At 35.1% G+C, this 22641-nt stretch overlaps 1 protein-coding gene across 4 annotated transcripts in view; it reads left to right on the top strand.

Moving 5' to 3' along the window:
- CUNH15orf41 (chromosome unknown C15orf41 homolog) overlaps positions 1 to 22641 on the top strand; it is a 202969-nt gene that overhangs the window by 79939 nt on the left and 100389 nt on the right. For all 4 annotated transcript variants that reach the window (XM_025038886.1, XM_015595809.2, XM_025038887.1 and 1 more), the window contains exons 6-8: positions 10816 to 10895; positions 11242 to 11291; positions 15602 to 15669. In XM_025038886.1, coding sequence (XP_024894654.1) covers positions 10816 to 10895; positions 11242 to 11291; positions 15602 to 15669 — 198 coding nt within the window. The remainder of the gene's footprint in view (positions 1 to 10815; positions 10896 to 11241; positions 11292 to 15601; positions 15670 to 22641) is intronic.

The raw sequence follows: 22641 nt of genomic DNA, 5'->3' as shown, positions 1-22641 counted from the left end.
TGTACAAATATTAAACTAGTGTTTCTGAAATTTTAATATTTACAATTTCTGCCATCTCCACACAGCACCACGTGCACTAATAATAACTAAACTATATTTACTTGATATTTTTTTAAATGTCATTTAATTATATTTTTAAAAGGAAATTTATAATTGCACCCGAAATGAAAAACTAGAATTTCTTGCCATAAATAGAAAGTACTTATGAAAATAATACATAACTGTTAAAGAAAAAAATTGTTTTGTGTGCTTATAAAATCACTTCACATGCCTATGCCAGTGTTAAGTACTTTCCTCTTTAGGAGACATGGAATCAGATGTTGTCAACATTTAAAGACCCATTGTGTCCTATATCCTTTTAGTCTAAATTTCCTGAAAATAAAGAAAAAAATAGCTCATTCATAATGAGAAAAGCTCAAATTAAGTCAAATCCACTTTACTACCTAAAAATTATGGTAACAGTAGGAAATATAGGCAGAGCTTAGATTTTGTATAGTCTATTAACAATTTATTCAGTAACTTATTGAGTAGCTATTTTATGCAGAGCAACTTAGAGATGATAACAGAAAAATAGCAACTATCCTGACATAAACATTTCCTTAGTCCTCCATGTGACCCACACATTCTCAAAGAGGTTACTGTCACATAAATAGATATACAGTATACCTGGGGCATTCAAATTTCATGGAGGGGGGAGGCAATTAAAAAAAAATGTTTTAAAAATCTCCTTAGGTGGGTCATAATAAAAAAAGAAAAGTATTGATGTAGACCAAATATAGGGCCACATAAAGCCAAGCTTGAACTCCAAAACCTATATCTTAGGAACCAGTAATAAATTTATAAGAATTATATTTTATCTCCTTGGGATGACCCCAGGATAAGCCTAATCCTCTGTGTAAAAGCCCCCAGACACTTAAAGATAACATTGAGAAAATATGGTAAATTTTTTTCTATACTGTACTAAATATTTTTTAGATTTTTTTAGTGGGTCATGGTTTCAAGTCTTAGCATCCTGAGCAATCTCCTGTCATAGATGACAAAGGAATATTTAATCAAGTATCAAATGATTGGTAGACAAAATGAATTCACTCCAGTTCACAGTATGAGGTAGAGGAGAGCAAATAGATTAGAAAAATAAGGGAAAACCTTACTGAAAGAGATGAGAATTGAACTGGGTTTTGAAGTTTTAGCCAAAGAAAACACGTGAAAGAACATTCTAGATCTGGAGGATAGAGTTGGGGATGGGTGACTGGGAGGGGTGGAATTGAGTATATTTCTGGCATTAATCAAATTCTTAATAAATATTTGTCAAATGTATGTTTGTTGAATAAGAGTTGATGGTGTATAGTGTCTACACAGCTGTAAATCACCTGAGACAAGAATCTGATCAGTGTAGACACTCTTGCTTGGGAGATAGCATCCTCCTGTCCTTACATAACACTTACTCGTTTGACGACTCTAGTTCAAGTTATTTCTTACATGACTATGTGCTAGTTAGCAGAATTTAATTTGTCTCTATAGGGTTCCCTGATGTTAAAAGATGTTTCTTACTCACATTATCAGATGGGATTAGACTGCTTTAGAGATCACCCCTGCGCACTGGGCTGCCTGGAATTCTTGAGAATGGTTTCAACAGCAGGAGTAAGCAAGCTCTTGTGGGCCACTGGCAATATCAAAATTGTCCAGCATAGGCACTGATAGGTCAACTCCCATGGAGATGTAGCTTGAGACATCCATAATCTTGATGTTCAAAAGCCTTAACCTAGCATTTGAAGAAATTATTAAATTCTAGCTGATAGTTTTAGGCTTTGCTGTCCTGGAGCTCAACCTCTGAGGCAGCCGCATGAGGAGGCATACATTCTGGAATACTTTGGGAGTGCTGCCAACAGCAACTGCCTTCCCCCTCCAGTTGTTCATCTGCAGGAATTCTTTTTTCTTCATTGCATAAGGTTCTAATGTTCTCCATTCTGTCTTCACATGAATTTTCCTCAGGATGGCCCATCTTGTCTTTATCTCCCTGTATTGTCCTTCCCTCTCTTCATCCTTTCTTTCCTGACTTCTGCCACCCAATACACAATCAGCTCAGTGCTGGTTCACCTATTATGCTTAAATCTATTTGTGACCTTTGAACAGGGGTCCCAACTGTATATGGTCTTGTGTTTATTTTCTTTTAGGTATAACCTGGTCAAAAGGCACTCTTTGCAGTGGGCAATTTCATTTGCTTATTCACCTCACAGCCACTTATCTGAGTCTACATTAAGAAAAGGGATAATTATAAAAATGGGTGTAATATCAGTGATTTGGGGGAAAATCTTTACTTGCTTGATTGCTGATGCTTGAAATGCCCTTAGTCGGGCTGGGGGAGGGGAATCCTCTTATCCTTGTTATAGACAAGTCTTAAAATACAAATTCCCAGAGAGTGATAACACTTAAGCTAATACACAGAAACATGTGAAGGACTTTTAGCAGGTTTTTTCCAAAAAACAGTTTTGATTATGCCTTGTGTACTAAGTGCCAAAAGGGGCAGGGCAGGAGAGGGGTGAAAGGAATGAGTCTGGCATTGCCAAATTTTTCTTCTTGAGCAGATTCGCTTCTGGCTATCTCTCCAAAGCTATCTTGTATCTCATGAAGTCTTTGTCTTTATATCCTCTTGACAATAGAAAGTAATGAATGATACACTTATTGATAATGCAATGTTGGGAGCCAGAAAGCAGGCCACACCATGATCTAACACCAGCCAAAGTAACAGTATAACAACTATAACAGCCCAAGTCTGAAATGGCATGTTAAGTGCTTTCCGTGTGCCATTTTATTTCTTCTTCACAATAGCACTGTAAAGTAAGTGCCAATATTATGCAGTTTTACAGATGAGGGAACTGAGAGTCCACAGACATTAACTTATTGAGATAACATAGCTAGTAGGTGGAAGAGCCAGTCTTCAAACCAAGTCTATCTGATTCTAGTCTCAGCTCTATACCACTGTTCCATGTTGTCTCTCCACTTGAAAGTATTATACTATATAGTGCTCTGAGTTTCTGAGTTCACCTTTCTTTTAAAAGATTTTTTTTTTCTTCTTTTGAGAAAGATGTAAGTAAAACTCATGGTCTTGTTGTGTGACATCTGAGGCTAGGTCATAAGAAGCTATAAGTTTCTGCCTGAGTCTCTTGGGATACAGCTCTTGGAACCTACCCACCAGTTCAAGGGAAAGTCCAAGCAGACCTTAGACAGGCCCACATGGAAACCAAGGTCTCCCTCATCCACAGTTCTGGCTGAGGTTGCAGCATGCACAGAGTTGCCAGGTGCGTGAATGAATCATCATGAAGGTGAATCCTACAGCACACAGATAATCTACTCCAGTTGACACCACATAAAGAATAAGTTACCAAGCCCAGCCAAATTGCCAAATAATGAGCACGTTAAATTCTTGCTTGGAGCCCCTTTCCTTCAAAAAGATATGGGTTTGTATTTGAGAACCCAAGGGAACTCATTCTCAAATTGTCTTGGTTCCCAAGCTCGATGATGAGCACAGTGCTTTGGCCTGTGACATAGCAGCAGCCTTTGGAGGTGTGAGGGTAACAGTTTATTTTCTGGTCACCAGTGACCATTCTCCTTCTGCCCAGCCTGGCCAGACATCATGCAGCAGAGAGGTCTTTAGAGGCGATTTAGGTTGTTCCACTCCATACCTTATCTGCATCCTTGCTACCTGCTTATCTCCGTATTGTTTGGGGCTCCAGTCTCTTGGAAGGACCTTTAAATATGTATGTAAGTTTAACTACCAAAAAACAAACAAACAAACAAACAAACAAATAAATAAATAAATATAAAAGGAAACAAGCTTTCCCTTGAATTTCTTACTAAAGGGTTTCCAACAGTTTCAGCAACAGAGCAGAATATGCTTTTGTTGATGGGCCATATTTCCATAACAAAGACATAGAAATGACAGACAAAATAAACAACAAAAATTATTTTTAAATACATAACCAAGTTCGAACAAAAGTAATTCAATTTCTAGGTGCAAGGAATGGAGAGATAAGGTATATTCAGAGAGGTAAACAGGAGCTTACACTGTGTAGGTCCATAGGAATTGTTAGCTTTCAGTATAGATATGAGGTACTGGGCCTGGGATTTTTCACCCCAGAGAGAAAGATGTACAACCAAGAGTTGGAACTGAGCTTCCAAATATAGCCCAAACCATAGAAAAAGGACTAGGAAAACATCATTTGCCTGGAGAAAATGGCAAGCAAGCTTGCATACTGTATATGGCCTTCAGTTGTGGAGTTTTAGGAGAGAAGAGGGAAGTGAGAAATAGGTCAGCACCATTCATGAGTTTGGGTCCCAATTTACATTCTGGTTTACTGCGGGAAGACTGGACTAAGAAATTTAACAGTAAAATTGGTCTCTGCAAATGTAAATATGAAATTACTGTGTCATGGTTATTTCCAAAGTGCCGGTCAAACAATTCTTGCTGAAAATGAGGTCCTAGTAAAAATTTATAAACCAAGTGAGGAAACCACCATCATAGGGAAGATAGATAGATGATTGGTAGATAATAGATAGATATATGATAGATAGATAGATAGATAGATAGATAGATAGATAGATAGATAGAAAAATAGCATACAATGGAGTTGAGATGAAAAACTGAAGATAATATAAATTAAATCTAGATGATGATATTTATAAACTATAAAATAAATCTATAAAACTATATAAACTGATTGAATAAATAAAGACTATAACTGGTTGAATGAAGAAACAGAAAGTAGTGTGGGAAAAATACAGATAGATTTGGAAAAAAAACAAAAATAAAATTTAGAAATGAAATAATTGTTCTTGAAATTAAAAGCTCATTAGATAAAAGAAGTATTAGATTAGATTAAAAAGATTAGAAGAATTAGATTAGGACAAAAATTAATAAATTTTAGGCTGGATCTAAGGAAAGCATCTTTAGTATAATATAAGAGAGAAGAGGGGAAATATAAACACTTTATGGGAGTAAGAGACATAAGGGATAGAATAAGACCTTCTAATAAATGTATAATAATAGAGTTCCAGAAGGAAAGAATGGAGGCTGATGCTATAATGACTCAAAATTTTTCAAATAAGTTTAAGTCATTTATACTTAGGTTCATGAAACATAGCTAATTCCAAACAGGCTAAATGGAAAGAGCCACATTTAGGTGCACAGTGATGAAACTATTGAATATCAAACAAAAATCTAAAAGCAACAAGAAATAAAAGATAAATTATTTATATAGGGATTACTGTTATACTGACAGTAGAGTTCTTCCTAATAATATATGTCGAGACAGTGGAATCATATCTTCAAAGGGTTGAAGTAAAATGATTCTTAGCCTATAATTTAATACCCAGCCATATTATCATTCAAGAGTGGGAACTAAGTAAAGATATTTTCAGGCAAGGGAAGACTAAGAGATTTTGCTACTCAGTGACCCCAGCTGAAAGAACTAATAAATGAGGTGTATCAGTAACAATATCCAGTTTTGGGGTATTGAATCCTAAAGTGGAATTCAAGATGCACTGCTGAAAAGGGAAATTGGCAAATATGTTGATAGATCTAAATAAGCAATGACTGTTTTAACAAATGGAAAGAAGCTGTATTAGTCATAGTTCTCCAGAAAAATAGAACTAGTGTGTGTGTGTGTGTGTGTGTGTGTGTGTGTGTGTGCGTGCGTGCGCGCGCAATGAGAGAGAGACAGACAGGCAGACAGAGACAGAGAGGCAGAAAAAGAGAGAAGAGGAGATTTATTATAGGAATTTAGCTCATATGATTATAGAGGCTGATAAATCTCAACATCTGCAGTTGGTAAGCTGGAGACCCAGGAGAACGTACGGTATAGTTCCAGTCAAAGGCCTGCAGACTTGAGACCCAAGAGGAGCCAGTATTTCAGTTAGAGTTCAAAGGCAGGAAAATACCAATGTCTCAGTTGAGGTCATCATGTGGAAAGAATTTAGTTCTACCCAGTCTTTTTGTCCTAGTCAGGCCTTCAGCTGATTGGATAAGGCCCACCCACATTAGGAAGGCAGTCTGCTTTACTCAATCTATGATTCAACTGTTAATCTCATCTAGAAATATTCTTACACACATACCTAGAATAATGTTTAACCGAATGTCTAGGCATCCTGTGGCCCAGTTAAGTTGACATAAAATAAACCATCACAAAGACTAGGAAATTGTGTTTGTGGACAAGTTTATTAGACAAAAATTATTGACACAATAACATGTAGATTGAGTGGGGAGCAGGGCTTCTAACTAGAGTGAATGCATTCTAAATTCCTTAGACTCAGAGGAGATATGATTAGATACATACAGAGGAGATATGATTAGATTAGATATTGTTCAGTTTAGAAAATTTTTTGAGAGGACTATTAAAGTAGATATAAATTGTATTATTACAAATGAATAAAGAGAGAAAGGGAGAATCAAGGAAACTTAATCAACTGGAAGGTAGTAAAGAGAAAGAGAGAAGGGAAGAGAACGGTTAGCAGAAAATGGGAAAAAAAGGGTAGAAATAAGTTTGAATATTTCAATTACAACTGGATTAAACTCACTGTTTAAAAAGCAGAGATTTTCTAAATTAAATAGATAAACGCTATTTATAAGAGCCATACCTATGACTTAATGATACAGTAAATTTCAAAGTAAAGAAATGGAACAGCAAATATATCAGGCATATACTTTCCAAAAGAAAAGTAGTACAGCAGTATTACCACTAGATAACATTAAGACCAAAAACAAAAAAGGAAGAGAAAGTCATGACTTAATACCAAAAGACATAATTTCCAAGAAGTATATATAAAACAATGAATCCATGCACCTAACAGTTAAGCCCCCTAACATAGAAAGCAAACATTGACAAAATTATAAAGAGAAACTGACAAATCCGCAGTAGTATTAGATGACTATTTTAAATCTAGTTTGGAAAAATTAATAAGAACATAGAAGATTTGAATAATATAATTAAAAATCTTGACTTACTTGACATACCTGAATCCTGTACTTCAAAAATAGGAGCTTTATTATTTTTAAGACATATAAAACATTTGTAAAAATTGGTTGCATGTAAAAACATGAAGTCAGATACTCCCAAATTAATATAAACATTACATACTTTGACCACAATATAATCAATTTAGAAATAAAAGATTGAAATAAGTTTTTAAATAATTTATGGATCAAATATGTAATCATAATGGAAGCTATAAAATATTTATAAATGACAACAAAACTTGTGACATAGAGCTAAAGCAAAATGTAGAGGAAAAATTATAGCCCTAAAAAGTCTATGTTAAAAGATTGAAATTTTCTTTAATAAAAACAGTAACTTAGTAAAAGAATAATGTAGCAAGCTCAATGTAGAAAGCAGGAAATAATGATCACAAAAAGATAAATGAAATTTGAAGAAATGGACCAGTAGAATCAACCAAACCAAAATTTGGTTTCTCGAAAATACTAATAAAACAAACCAACCTGATACATTTTAAGTTTGCGCAAACTAATATTAGAATATTTAAAGCTAATTGCAGATCCAGAAATTAAATCAAAATGCTGTGTTTATGGATATTTATTATATTAGGCTCCTGACTTCTTTATGTTAGGAATATTTTACAGTAAAAAGATCATAATCTTTACTTAGGCGTTATGCCTTAGTCCAGGCATTGTCTACTACCTGTCCTCTGTAGCTTTAGCAGGTACCAGCTCTCTCCTGTTCTTGTGCATCTAGGTCCAAGGGACTCATGCATTCCTTCTTTGTACATGCTTGGTAGAAAGTTGAAATCTTGGCAGTTGAAGCAGTGGTGGGCTAAATTGTGAAATCAACAGAATGAATGCCTTCAGCAAAGGTTACGGAAAATAAACTCCTGTCCACATATGGTGAGAAAAGGTGGGTGAAAATTGGAAAGAGGTAATTACTGGCCTAGGGACAGCTTCCATGAAAGGCACAGGCTTCCTTGAGGCCTTTCATCCCCAGCCCTCCTAACATTGTCCAATTGCTTTTCCTTATCTGGTTGATATTATTGTTCATCCCTTTGGCCGTTCCTAAGCTTCAGAATACACATGCAAAAGTAAGTTTGTACTCTCTGGCTTTATTTGAGATGTAGATATACTTTTGTGAAGCCTGAGTGTAAAGGTCCGCAAATGAAGGGCCAACGTGTCTTGGGTCTCTGGACCCAAGGCCTTGCGTTCCTATTAGCACTTTCTCTCCTGCTCAAAAAAGCAGCAGGGTGCAAGAAAGAGACGTTTTGTTGAGTTTAAAATGTGGACTCGATGTATAGTTTTCACTATTCAATTTAAAATGACTGACTTCCTCTCACAAGCTTCCTTTGATTTGAATAGTGTTCTATTCAATACATTCAAAGTTTTTAAAAAAGTTTATTGGGTATGATTCTTAATTCTGATAAGCACACTATTCTAAAATTTATATTGTGAGGGAAATTGTGATGTCATCAGTTTCTTTTTTCTTTAATATTTCCCTTTCTTCCCTCATAAAATAAATGACCTAATTTTCTAATGTCCGAGAGTATTGTCCCTCTTCTTTTTTAAAAAGAGACTTTGTTTTATGATTTTAGCTGTGAGTCTGCATATAGTTTGTTATGAAGTCAGTAATTTTCCATAGGATAACATTTTGGGATGCCATCTGGCCATTTATACATTAATAATCTTTTTTTTGCAGGGGTATGAGAGTTAGCAGTGTAGCATCTTAGCAATGACTGGGTTCATCTGGAGAAGGTGTTGCTTCCTTGAGATGCTAATGGTATTATGGGTAACCTAAAAAAAATGTATCTGCCCTTACTACCTGGTGACTGAGTAGCAGATCAGAGAGCATACCCTTAGAGAAGGTGACCAAATGCATCAGCACTGTTCTGGTTCCCTCTGACTGGCCAGACCTTAAAATTAAGTTGGCAGAGGGAATGCAGTTAGCATTAATATGATAGCTAGGTGGAGGGCCACGGGACGGAGAGAGCAATTGGGAGGATCATTATGAACTGTATAGATGTCTAACCAAGGTACTGTATACTTGAAACTAATTTAAATAAATTAATTTTTAAGTAATCAATCAATTAATTAATTAATTAAGTTGAGAAAACTGAGCGAGTTTACCAGGTACATTACTATCTACTGAACACTATTGTTGCAATAATCTATTTTACAAGAAGATGATTTGCTGTTTCATATTCCCAGTCTTTGTACCGCCTAACCATGATAATTTGTTTCAGAAATCATTAAGTTCAACTTAAGTTTATATGAAGCAAATGCCTAAACCTGATTTGGTTCTATTACTTAAACTTTAACAAAGTAAATAGTAAATAACAAAATAAATGTTCCAGTTATTTTTTCTAGAGACTCACACGGAAATCTTAAAGGTAGTCAGCTTAGATAATATTATCACTTTCTGCAGATGAAGACATTGAATTTGAGAGGCTCCATAACATGCCCAGGTCACAGAACTAGTTGTAGAGATAGAGCTGGGTAGGCTTCTCGGGTGATGATGCTCATTTGGGATTCCTCTTTCAGTGCAAACATGTTTACGAATGGCTATTAAGTACTTAAACATTACTATAGGCATGCAGTTATGCGACTAAAAATAGGAAATAATTAAAATAATTGTACTTCATTTTTTCTTTGTGGACTCAGTACTATGCTTAAATGAGAAAGATGTAATTTTCTTATTTCTTTCCACGGTGTTTACTAACATTGATCATATCTGTCAGTGTTCTTATGGTACTAAACTTGATTAAAAAAAATAATAATAATCTGAAAAAAAAAAAAGGCCAAAAATTATCTCAGAATCTGAATGATGTATATCTACGGTCTGTGTTCATTCTATTAACAAGCTAATTATTTAATATGCATTTTAGATTTTGCTTGTATGGACCAGACCTTAAGCCATTTTGCTAAATATTTGAGAAAGATTCCACAGGAGTACCTCAAAGATTAGATTCCTAGGCAACACCTGACTTAGCTTCAGTCTAGAGATTTGCCTTCCTTCCATGAAAGGGAAGAGGAGTGCTGGCCACGTTGGCTTTCACATGCCTGCAGTAAACAGCGAGGGTAGGATCTCCTGTCTCAGTTTTCAAAGAATGTGATCTGATACAGTCTTCATCAGAGGCCTCCCGTAGCCTCTTCTTCTATGACAGTTCAGTAAGTTGCAATTGGATATGATGAGATATATTTTGGAAGAAAAATTCATATGTAAATATAAATGTGTATATATTTTTTATTTATTTGAGATTCCCTTGTCAGTTATTTTACCTACTTTTCTCACCTGTAAAATGGACATAACATCTTTTGGCAGGTGATGAGAATTATTTTAGAAAGGTTTAGAATTCAGAGATGCTTTCTTGGCTGAAAGTTATTTTTATTGTTATCGTTGAAGTCTTTGAATCTGACCTGCCTTCACTAAGCTCTCCAGGTTCATGTGCTTGGTTATAAAATACCTACCTGCAAAAGGTAAATATTTTCTTCTTCGATTGTCTTTGTTGTGTTTTTTTCCCAAGTAGGATTTTCCAAAGCTAATTTATTTGCGAAGAGACATATGCTTTAGGTCTGTACTTGTTAATTTACCTCGGAAAAATTAGGTCATCTTTAAATCTGGCAGTGTGGCTTAAAAACTTGGCAAAATGGTCTAATTAAAAGCTTCCTTCAGATTTAAAAAAAAGAAAACATGATTAGTAACAGTAGTTTTCATTTTCATTTTCATGCTTTGTGTATATATAGGTATATATCACTTCTCATGCTGCATTAAAAAAAGTATGTTGACTGTCTGCTAACAGTTCATCTCTTTTCTTCTACAGCCTCCAAGTCTGTTATAAATAGTATGCTGCGGGACCCTTCTCAGATTCCAGATGGAGTTCTAGCAAATCAGGTCTATCAGGTATTAATCACAGCTGTCTATTTTCAGTGGCAGTGCTGTTATCTGCCTAGCAGAGTAAAGGATTTTAAACCTCATTTAATTACTGTCATCATAAACTATCACTGAGGTCAGGGTGCACCATAAATGGCAATGCAATATTTGTGAGAGGAGCATTTCACTTTTTAATAGCTTGCTTTTATAGTGAATAAAAAGCATGCAATTTTTGTTTTCTGTGATTGAATCTGAACAGCCTTTTGATAGCTTTTAAAAAAATTAAGGAAAGTGATTACTGCATTTAGGATGTTGTTTAACTGTAATAGTTTTTGTGGTCATCTCACCCCAGAAACCTTCTCTTATTTGTCTGCAGTGCATTGTGAACGACTGCTGTTATGGACCACTGGTGGACTGCATCAAACAGTATCCTTTCCCATAAAATTTTAGGTGCACAATTGACGAGCTTAGACTTCGTGGAGGAGATATGTCTAGCTTTAACCTGACATAAAGTTCTGCTTCACAAAACCCATTTCATACTCTTCTATTTTACATTCAATCAGCTGGAGGGTCACTGCAGACCGTTCTTTCCTACAGTTTAAGAGAAACCAGATAGGCCACGGGAAGATGTCAGTTCAGCAGCTGCGCATTCACATGCTTATTTCAAACTGCTTGGTTTTCAATGGATTTAAAGGTACAGAGTCATTAGGCAGGTAACATACTGTCTTAGAATGTATCTAACCATTCCAATGAGTATTTTTAAAAATGTAACAAATATCTATTTAAATTGATCCAAATTCAGTTGAGTTTGCTAGAATAAATTTTGAGCCTAAAGTGAAAGAATGATGTGATTAAAATGTTGCCAGAGACCATCACATTTTTAAAGGCAGTGGACTCTTATTGCTTAAATGCCGATTACAACCTGAGCTGTCATTTTGATCCCTAATAAACATTTTTAGAGAAATCAAACTAATTTTTCCCTCTGGACTGAATTTAAGGCTATGAAAACAGATGCCCAGTCATTTATTAAAAACACTGAAATTACGAAAAAGTTAACATTTACTTCTTAAAACAGGATTTGAATGGACAGTAACTACTCCATGATGGAGGACATTATCCATCAATACATTTAGTAGTGTGGCATCCCTAAGAATATTGATGACCCTTGGCTAAAAATGCTCTTTAAAGAGTAAATAATTAGTAATTTTTAAAATAAAAATTATATGTCTATGAGTCAGTAACACAATTCTTAAGGGCATGCTTTCTGGTGTAGGTTTTTTTCTCATGGGTGGCACCGTGACCAGTTGTGACTTGGTGACCAGTTGTATCTTGGAAGCCCTCTCTAGTCAAGTGTGTGTGTTTATATTCTACCTTGTTTCATAAGGGCTTAAAGTCAGTAAAATTTTTGTAAAAATAAAATCTTTTTTTTTTCATAAAGTTAGCCTTTGAAAAATATTATTGTAATATGGGCCTCTTATAAGAATATTCAGTACCTGCGTTATAGCCCTTTATATACTTAGGTTCTCCAAGTCTGTTCCCCCAATCTAACTTAATAAAATCACAGCATTGTCATAAGCTTACCTTTTTATTAGACCAAAATAAAACTATACTTTTATTTCCAGTGTAAAATTAACCATAGCGTTCAAAACTGTAGGAACACCAGCCTCATGTTGCTGCAGCGAAATTTAGCACATTCGTATAACAACTAACACCAACGCAGAGTATCTGGGGCGGAATTACATGTTAATTTTAAAGCACATAAAATAGTTAAAAATCAATTTAAAGTTAAGATTTTAAAAGCATAATGTCTTTTGAAGGATTGCTTATTGATTTTAAATATAACTATCCAATTATATATGCATGGACTAAAGTATGAAGTCAACTGCTTTGTAAATGCCAGGAGGCTATTTTTCAGTAATAGTTGAGATGCTTACGGGAAACTAGAATGCTGTATTGCTGGCGAAGAAAATGGCTTGTGAGGTTATTTACAAGTTTTGCCCCATGGTCACTGCCATACATCAATAATAGGTATTATTATAGACAAACTCTAAGTGTTTCTGCTTATGGAGCATTATAAATTCTGTTTGGAGTATTTTCCTTATATTTTGCCATCATTCACTTTCCTTTTTTGGCTGTTATTGCCAGCAGAATTTAATGTAGTACATGATTTCAATTGATAAAGATAGTGATGTATGTCTATAAATTGTATTCGCTGACTAGATTATAATTTTGCAGTTCTATTATTATGCCTATTGCCAGTAAAATTACTGTTTTTACAAGCTTTATTTTCTAGGCCTTATATCTTATATATGTTTATATCAAGCAAAGCATAATGAAAAAGCATATCTTTCCAAAATTGTAAATCGGTGATTGCTTTTACCATGCAAAATAAAACAGGCTGGGAAGTTTATAGAGCACTGATTTTATCTTTGTATTGAGGTAGTAGCAGTTTTATATAATGTAAATACACTTGCATAGATGTTTCCTGGACTGATCAACAGGAATTATTTTATTTCACACTGAATAAAAAGTTTTCCGTGTGAGTGAAAATGCTATTTATATGTTGTTCTGATAATTTGGTAATGCTTATGTTGCTTACTCTCAGTAGATTATATCATTTTGTAAGAAATAAAGCACACATTTAGTAGATAGAATAGGTACAAAGCCTTTTTACTCCATTATGAAAATGTTACACATAGACATTTGTGTAAGGAGAATAAAGTAAATTGGTCATTTACTAATAAGACACCAAAAAAGCACAGTAGCAAAGAGAGGACAAATTGACGTTGTGTTTTCTTTTTCTTTCAGTGTCTACTATTTTTTTCTACAGAGCCATGCTCACCCACACCTTTCCTGCCACAGGTCATATTCACTGACACAAAAGGCGTGAGAAAACACCCACCTCAGCTTTCCAAAGTGTGACTTCGGGACACAGCTATTAGACAGAAACCTAAGCAGAGGAGCAAGGAAAGATAATGATGCAGGAAGCTTAAAATGCTGTGGGTTTCATTTCTGTACCATCAGTAACCTCAGTTTCATGATTCAACATTTTAGATGTAAATAATTTACAACAATAAAAGTGAGAGCACATTTATGTGGAATAGAAGTAAATAATTTAGTTCTAAAAAGCGGTATGCCCCTAGTAATGAGAAATCATTGAGAGGTATTCATCAAATGTCTTCAATGGATTCTGCAAATCTGTGAGACTTTGTAATTTAAAAATTTGTTTTCTTTATTTTGTTTCCAATGAGAAATTAAATAAGCATAGCTATGTGCATTGGAGAGGGGAGGGGGAACAGCAGAAGGAAAAACGCAGTGATGATGACTTAGGGCTCATTTTGACAGTTGACATGAGTGCCCACATCTCTGGAATTCTAAGATTTAAATGATATTTACCCCTGTCTGTTGATAAAAGACAGGATAATTCTCTAGGAATTTTTTTTACAAATAATGTATAAGCTTTATTTGACTTAAATTGGACTCTTGTAGTGCATGATCGGAATTAAAGAGTATCTGATAAGCTAATGAGTGATTTGACCAAGTTGACATTCTCAGTGAAATGGAGAATTAGAAATTATTTACCAAATGCTTTTGACAGAATTAAAGCACCACAATAAGGTGACACTCCTTTTTAGACTTTGTTCAGCCTTTCTGAACTTGTTTCCTTAACTCTAAAAATGGGACTGATAATAGTTCCTACTCATGTGGTTGTTGTGACGATTAAATAAGATGATGGTACCCCAAAGTGTTCAGTGCAAAGGCTTAGTATGTAGTATTTAAGAAATATTAGTATACTATATTTTAGCATGTTATTTTTACATAAATTTAATACTTTTTAAAAACTGTATGAAGTCATAAATATAGGCATTGCAGAGATCGTATTCTGATCCTCCGCTTTTCCACACATTAACTGTATGACCTTAGGCAGATTCTTTGCTAAGCCTCAGTTTCCTCGTAAGGATGTGTAATATAAGGATGGTGATAATAGTGAGGATGAAATAACACACATAAAGCACTGCACACAATGCCCGCCTCATAGTAAGCACTCAAAAAGAGTTGGTATGTGCCTGTGTGTATCTATTTGTATCCATATTATAATACGTGTACACTTTCACATACATGAGGAAAAGACTTGAAACAGCCTCTGTACCCACTTCCTAATCCACAATCCTTTACTAAGATGTTTTTCCTCCACATTACATATAATTCTCAAAACGCAGTTGTTCAATTTCCCGAGGCACAAAAGTTCACCAACACTAGATTGAAAAGAAACAGAAGCTGCTAAGAGCTGGCTCTGTGACAAGTGTGACTCTACAGCAGATTTATGGCACTCTGTAAGGCTGGAAGCTCTTTTAGGGCAAAGGCTGGTTGGTATTCTTTGCTGCAGTTAGTAAGTGCTTAATAAATGTGTGCTCAATTGAATTGAGAGATTTTTAACAAAGTATAAGGGATGTTTAAAATGATTCTCCCTCTTTTTAAAATTACATACATATCCATTTACAAATCTTTATTTGCCAAAATACATATAAACATAGAAAAATTTTATTAAATCATTTAAATAAAGGGACGTGTATAGAAATCTCAGAGATGTAGGCTACAAGTGGAAATGTTTGCTGTAATTACCTCTTATTTTCCTTTACATCTCAAAGTATAGACCTGCTATTAGCATTTTTATGATAGCATCTTTTCATAATTCTACCTGTGTTAAATTAACCCCCTTAACTAAAACCTCCCAGTGCCATTGGTCACGAGCATGAAGTCCTGCTGAGAGACTTGCTCCTGGAGAAAAACCTGTCCTTCCTAGGTAGGTATTGCTTACATCCTCTCTAGCGTGTAGTACCTCCATGAGTGCTTAAATATATATTTTTTAAAAATCTTCCACTTGCAGTTATTATGTACTAAGGAAGAGTGAACAATGATTGATGCCGTGCATGTTATCTTTTATTGATTTAGAACTAAGCAGGAACTCAGTTACCTAATCCCCTATATATACAGCACATGCACAGGCTTGCAATTAATATTTTATAGAATAAGTGGCTGAAAAAATTCTTTAATATCTGTTATAGTATTACTTTTGGTGTCATGAGATATTAACCATAATCTAGATCTTATGAGAAAGAGAAACAAAAGAAATATTGTGTATAAAATGCTTTATACATTAAAAACTATGGTTAGAAAAATTCATGTTAGGTACGTTTGTCTCATGTATGGAATCAGGTAGTACTGTAACTTAAAAGCCAAATATCAAGCTTTAATTATTTTTATGCTAAGCATTAATTGTCATCATAGACAATTCTATTTTGAAATATTCCTAATCATCATACAAAGAAGTTGTTAATTTAGTCTATGCATTTTAAACATTTTAATGTACTGCATTAATACAGGTTTACTTATGGTTAAAACATCAGTATTCAAAGTCTTTGTGAGGATGTGAGGGCGATCTGGCTGTGACATCTGTCAGCTCATTGATTACCAGGGTTGATTCGGCTGATCTGGCTGGCTAGGCGGGTGTCCCCTTCCTCCCTCACCACTCCATGTGTGTCCCTCCCAAAGATGCATACTCGTTTGGAGAGGACGACCTTCCCTGATAGAGGAGAGCACCATTCTTAGGTCAAGGATATACGAGTTAGCTGCACTCCCCTGCTAGAACCTCCAAACAAGCTCTCGAAGTCTTTGTGAAATATTGTGATGGATTTTTTTTTTTTACCTTGTAAATATCCCTTCACAATGATTAATTAGATCTAAAGTGCCAGGTAAATTGAGATAGATCATCATTTTAAATACAACTATAGAAAAATACTGATATATAAATAGACTGCTAATCTCATTTTATGTTTTCCTTGTTTTCTTGTTTACACGTGTACACCATGAATTTTGTTGCACAGATATTCCAAACATATTTGTTTTACTTTGATTCTTTTATAAGCAAAAATACAATCTCAATCTCACCCCCTCCCAATCTGGATTACTTTCAAAAGACAAGGATTCTTACTGTTTATACGTTAACCTTCTTAAAAATTATGACTTCTTTGAAATTTTTTATACCATTCTGAATTTTTCACCCATTGTGCTCTATGTTATTATATAAAATACATATTTTATCTGACCTCATATTACCAATAGAAGAAAAAATAAAAATCAATTACCTTTATCTTAACTCTAATAATTTCTTAAATTTCCTTGACATCATAGCAACTGCTATGGCACAATATTTAATCAGATACTACTGGGGAAAAAAAGTCCTTATCTTTGAAGATTTGAATGTGCTCATAAACTTATTCATTTTTTACTTCTACAAGTAGGTATATTGTATTGAGAAATCAAGTTGAATAAAAACTTTAGTTCCTCCAACTGAAAATATATATTTTATTCATCTATTTATTCATTTATTCCAAAAATAATTTACTGAGTCAGATACTATTTTAGGCGATAGACGTAAGTCAGATGAAGTCTCTGCTTTTGTGGAGTTATGTGCTAGTAGAGAGACAAGCTACAAATAGATGAATACAGATAACTTCTGGCAATTTCTTAGAGGTTTTGTAATTCTTTTATTTATTATTTATTCATTCTTTTAAACTAATTTGTGTTGAGTGTGTTCTCTACCAGCCAAGAACTAACTTCATAGTTAGTATGAAAATGATGATAAGCACTCTGCCCTTTGGATGCTTACAGCTATGCACACTGTTGCCATGTCCATCCAATAAAAATGCAGTTCCATCTCTCTAGTGCATCTCAGTAGGTGCTCACTTGATTATCTTGATGTTATTGTGCTACTTTTGTTAAACTTTTGAAAGAAAGGTATACATTATACTAAAAATTAATAGCTACCCTTTACATATGAAGAAAATGCTACTGGGTCATCAGCTGCTTTTCCTGATGTGGTGATAGAATTATCTTCTTCATCTGCTCTCTCTCACTAGCACCTTCCTGCCGCCATGTCCTTCTAAGATGGCTAGTTGAGTTCATCAGCTTGGCTGTGTTCCCACTAAGCTAGTCACTCTTTCTTTCATTGAGTAAGCATGCAGATATGAATCTTTTAATTCCTTGCTATGGGCAGGCCCGTTAGGGATGACAAAAATAAAAGTTGAATCAAACATGGAGCCTTCCAGGAAAATTTCAGATAAGTTTAAGTATATGTCCTTTCTTTCCAAGGATAGTTAATTTAGAATTAAGATTTATTGATCAGCGTTTAAAGTCTCAGAAGGTACAAAGAACCTGCTGTACACTTCTAGGTTCGGATGTACAAAGAACCCTTTTTAAATTTTAAATTGACCAATGAGCATTGCTAGAGGTTTGTTTTATTTCTAATATCAATGAAATAGAAAATATATTTTATCTACTGATGGAGATATTTTAATTCATATCAAGTGATTAAGGAGATCATGTTTTGTTATATCCTTTTTCCCTTCCTCCCTTCCCTCTTTTTTGGGAGGGGGGGTGTGGGCTGACAGTTTGGATGGAAAGCAAAGGAGGAAGGGTAGATAGTGACTGAGAAGATCAAGATTGTAAGGGAAAATATGAAAGAGCTTATATCAAAGGCTGAAGATAACCGTTCGTCCTCCATGGATTGGCATATCCCTAGGTCAGAAGGACTTTCATTAGTGACTTCCACAGCCACTGTCTGATGCAGATTCTTGTTAAGTTTGGATTAATAAGGATAGCTCTGGAGATATTCTTTGTGGTGAATGTTGCCCTGTTAGTCGAAGCTAACAATTATTTTGAGCGACACAGAGAGGTATTTGCTTTATCCCTACCTTACCCTTGCATGTTTGATCTTGCCTTAAGACAAACCTGCAGATTTTACATGAGTGCTTTTCTAGCATTCATGTTTTACTCTTTGGAACTCCAGGAGGGTATACTCTATAAAGCCAAATAAACTTAGTGAAGGATGTCCCTTATTGGAAGGAATTAGGATCTTTGTTACTAGCAGTTCATCTGCTCCTGCTGCTTTATTCCCCTCCTGAAGCAAAAGTGCTCTGCTGGGGGAGTGATTATGATGTGACAAACAGGATTATTACTTCAGGTGAAGAATAGGCAGTGGGAACAGATGAGATTTAGAATATGAAGATTGTGTTTACATGCAGATGTTAGCAGTAGAGAATAAGACTAGAAACGAAACATATGAGTGTATAGGCTAAAGGGAATTGAGATGGTGGGGTATCTCATAAGGCAGCAACTATTCATGTTCCTATCTACCTGAGGGTTAAAAATCAGACGCAATTTTCAGAGTAACAAGAACGTGATATTGGGGCCGAGACGTGGGTCCTGTTCTTCTCTTGAAGAAATTGTCATGATGAGGAACCATATTCACTCATTTCCCTTATTTAATATGCTTTTAAGTGTTTCTCCCTGGGACCAAGAGTAAAGAGCCATACACGTGTATACTGCTGGAAGACAACCTGCTGCTTGGAATTTTGAAGACAGGTTACCCTGTCCACTTATGATGGGAGCCTTTCTGCTCCAGGCCTTCGGCCCTTCCTTCCTTCACCATTGCTCTGGTTAAAAACTCATGTCTGCTCATTATGTGCTTTCCTGACTACCAATGGTATATTGGAACTATTTTGGTTGTAAGTGACAGAAATCTAATCAAACTAGATTAGACACACACAAAAGGAGAATTTATTTGTTTACCAATATACCTGGGAAACCCGAAAGAGAGAAGTTTGCTTCTGATGTGTCTGGAATCCAGAAGACAAAACTATGTCATTAAAGTCTCCTCTTTTCTCCTTTTTGTGTTCTCTTTGTTTGTTTGTTTGTTTGTTTGTTTTGTTTTTTCCCCCCAGTGTTGGCTTTATTCTTAAGCAATATAGGTGATCCCTAGCAGTTGCTAGTTTGTTTACTCCTTACAGCTCATAATCCCAGAGAAAAGTTGGTGATTCTCTTTTGTTCCATTATAAATCTCAGACAAGACTCTGGTCAGCTAGTTTGGGTCAGGTATCCACTCCTATGGCCAGTGGTTGAGCATCACATATTTACCATCTACCAAAATCACATTGTAAGAGTGAGGTGGCAATGCCAGAGGAAATGGGGTACAGGACAGAAAAATCAAATACTTTACTCACCTCACAGAAAATTAGCTACAGGTTTGAGCTTCTATTGTTAGTGTTATTGTCGGATTAGCTCCTTGGTCCTCTGTGTCTGTCTGTCTGTCTGTCTACCTTCTTCTCCTTATCCTCTCCCCACTCCTTCTCTCCCTTTCTCTCCTTTTGTCTCTCTCTCTCTATATATATATAGGAGATCCTTTGTCCTTTGTATGTTCCGGAACTGCAAATATGCCTCCCTCCATCAAGATTGCTTCTAGGAAAGATGAAGCTGGCCCTACAGAAGGGTCTGACATCAGAGGCTACAGTTAAAAGAACTGGGGCAGACAAAGGCTAACATTCAGCCATTCCTCAGAACTTTGGAGTTGCAAAGGACTCTAACAACCATCCAATGCACTCGTTTTGTTTAGAAAAAACTGACCAGGCTTTGCATTACAGCTAGTGTCCTCCCAACAGATTGTCTCGTATCCTTTTTATTCTACCGTGCCAATTCATCCTTTCTTTTATGACGTTAAACCAAAAGAATTGAGAGTGATATGGTATAAAATATAGACAAGTTTTATTTTTGTTGATATTCATGCACTCTGTCTTTACAACCACCAGTCGGCAGGGATCAGCCTACCCAGCCTTATTTTGCACTGTCCCAGCTTCGTGACCTCCCATTTGTTTCCTATCTTCAGGGCATTTTTCAATTTTTATTACTATTGTCCCCTAAAGACATAAGCAAAGGACAAGGTCAGAGCAGTCAGTTGTATTCCTTATTAGTGGCTTTGATAAGAGGCTTTGGAGGAAAAGGTTGAAACTAATGGCCATAATGAAATTTTGAGTACTCTAAAAATTTCATTTATTTGTGCTATTGGTCTCCTCATTAAATGCGTGTCTGTTCTGTGTATCTTTGCTCATGGTTTGCACATCATAGTAACATGTATTACTGAAACTTTGCAAACTTCTTAAATTGGGTAGAAAAGGCTGTGAAACTTATTTTTCAAGAACTAAAAAATATGATATACAGAGGTCATACATAGCTCCACATATTGAATGAGACAGTGTTTTGGGAAAAAAGATAAGTCAGTAAAACAAAATATTAAGGAGAAAAGATATATTGTAGTTTTCATTTGTATTGATGTATATCCTTTTTGCCCTTCCCCAATTTAGAAAAAATGTAATAGGTGTTATAAAGATTCTTTTTATTCATACAGTGTATTTTAACCTAGCATTTTAAAACCTTTTGACAAATTTATAGATAAAAGTCCATGCCAGAATGTTACTTTTTGTCTTCAGATGTCGTGAATTGGAATTTTACCTCATTTCTCTGGGATTAACTGTAGTTCTTAAATTTAAAGCCTTATATAAAGCAAATAAAAGCTCAAACTTTTTCTTGGTAGTCCTCATGCCCTCCTGTGATTCTTAAGTATATGTTAACTAGTTTCAGATGTGTTTTGTTCTCTGACTCAAAATCAGCCTTTTATTTTTAAAAAGAAATTGTGTAATTAGTACTTAATTGCTTTGGATATTTTGGGTATTTAGAGGAGAGGGTAATTAAAAGGCCAGAGAAATTAAACTTTCACAGTGTTCTTTAAGTATGTGTAATTTCTTTTTTTAAATGCCCTCTAAAAGCAGGCCTGACAACAAAAATAAATGAAGACCTGGGTTGTTTTTAGATTTTCACCATCAGTTTTATCTGTGGTTGCAGTTTTGTTGATTTTATTGTAGTTTAGTTGGAGAGAGGAGCATCTAGAAATCAAGAGATTATGTAGTTCATCTCTTCAGGCAGGTGTCATCTAAATAATATCCAACAGAAGGTCGTCACCTCTCCTTCAAGATCTTCAAGGAAGAAAATAAAAGTTTTTCCCCACTTCATAAATATTACAAATGATCAAATTTAAATATTTGCCATCATTAAAGATGGTGTACGGTATATTGGGACAAACTAGAACTTGGTGGATGTGGGCCCTTCCCTGTATCTTTAACTATTTGAGAGGGCTAGGTCTTGGTGGGTCACTTCTCCAGGCCACCTTTACACGTGTAAATTGGAGTGTTGGATCTGTAATCTCTAAAACTTTACCGGCTCAGCAACACTCAGTGTCATGAGGCTTTCATGGTCGAAAAATCTTACATTTTGTGGATTTAAAAGCTAAAAAGCCTGCTTTTAAGCAAGAATATTCTTATATTAATTTCAATAATGAACACTTGAATGATGATATTAACAAGCTTTGTAGTTATGTAATATATTGAGTGCTTTTAATATACACCTTAAACCAGAAGAGCCTTACTTTATATTTGCTACATTCACTAAATAAGGCAGGTATGAGATTTGGAGATTGATTTTATATTGATCCCCAACCATTTTAGAGAAGTTATACTAAAAATTCTATTCTAAAACATTGCCATTATGCACCCACCCACCCCCCTTTCTAACTAATATTGTTCTTACTTTTCTCTTGGTCACTTTTTCTTGAATTAAACAGCAATTTACTTAAACACCCAGTTTCCCACTTGGAAAATTCAAAGAATCATAAGTAACCATCTAGCCGAAATATGTACAAAGAGCTATAAGAACCTGCATGAAATTCTCAGGAAAAATATAAATTGCAATACTTTAGAAGAGATAAAAATCTAGATAGATTAGTAGCTGTAAAAGAAATCAGAAAGATAACCAAAGAGCTTCCCACCACAGTAGCACCAGACCAGATAGCTTTTTGTGAGAAATTCTGCCCAAACTCCAAGGAATGGAT

This window comes from Pteropus alecto, unplaced genomic scaffold (assembly GCF_000325575.1).
Source record: "Pteropus alecto unplaced genomic scaffold, ASM32557v1 scaffold86, whole genome shotgun sequence".
NCBI classification, from domain to species: domain Eukaryota; kingdom Metazoa; phylum Chordata; class Mammalia; order Chiroptera; family Pteropodidae; genus Pteropus; species Pteropus alecto.
This window is presented reverse-complemented; position numbering and strand designations above follow the sequence as displayed.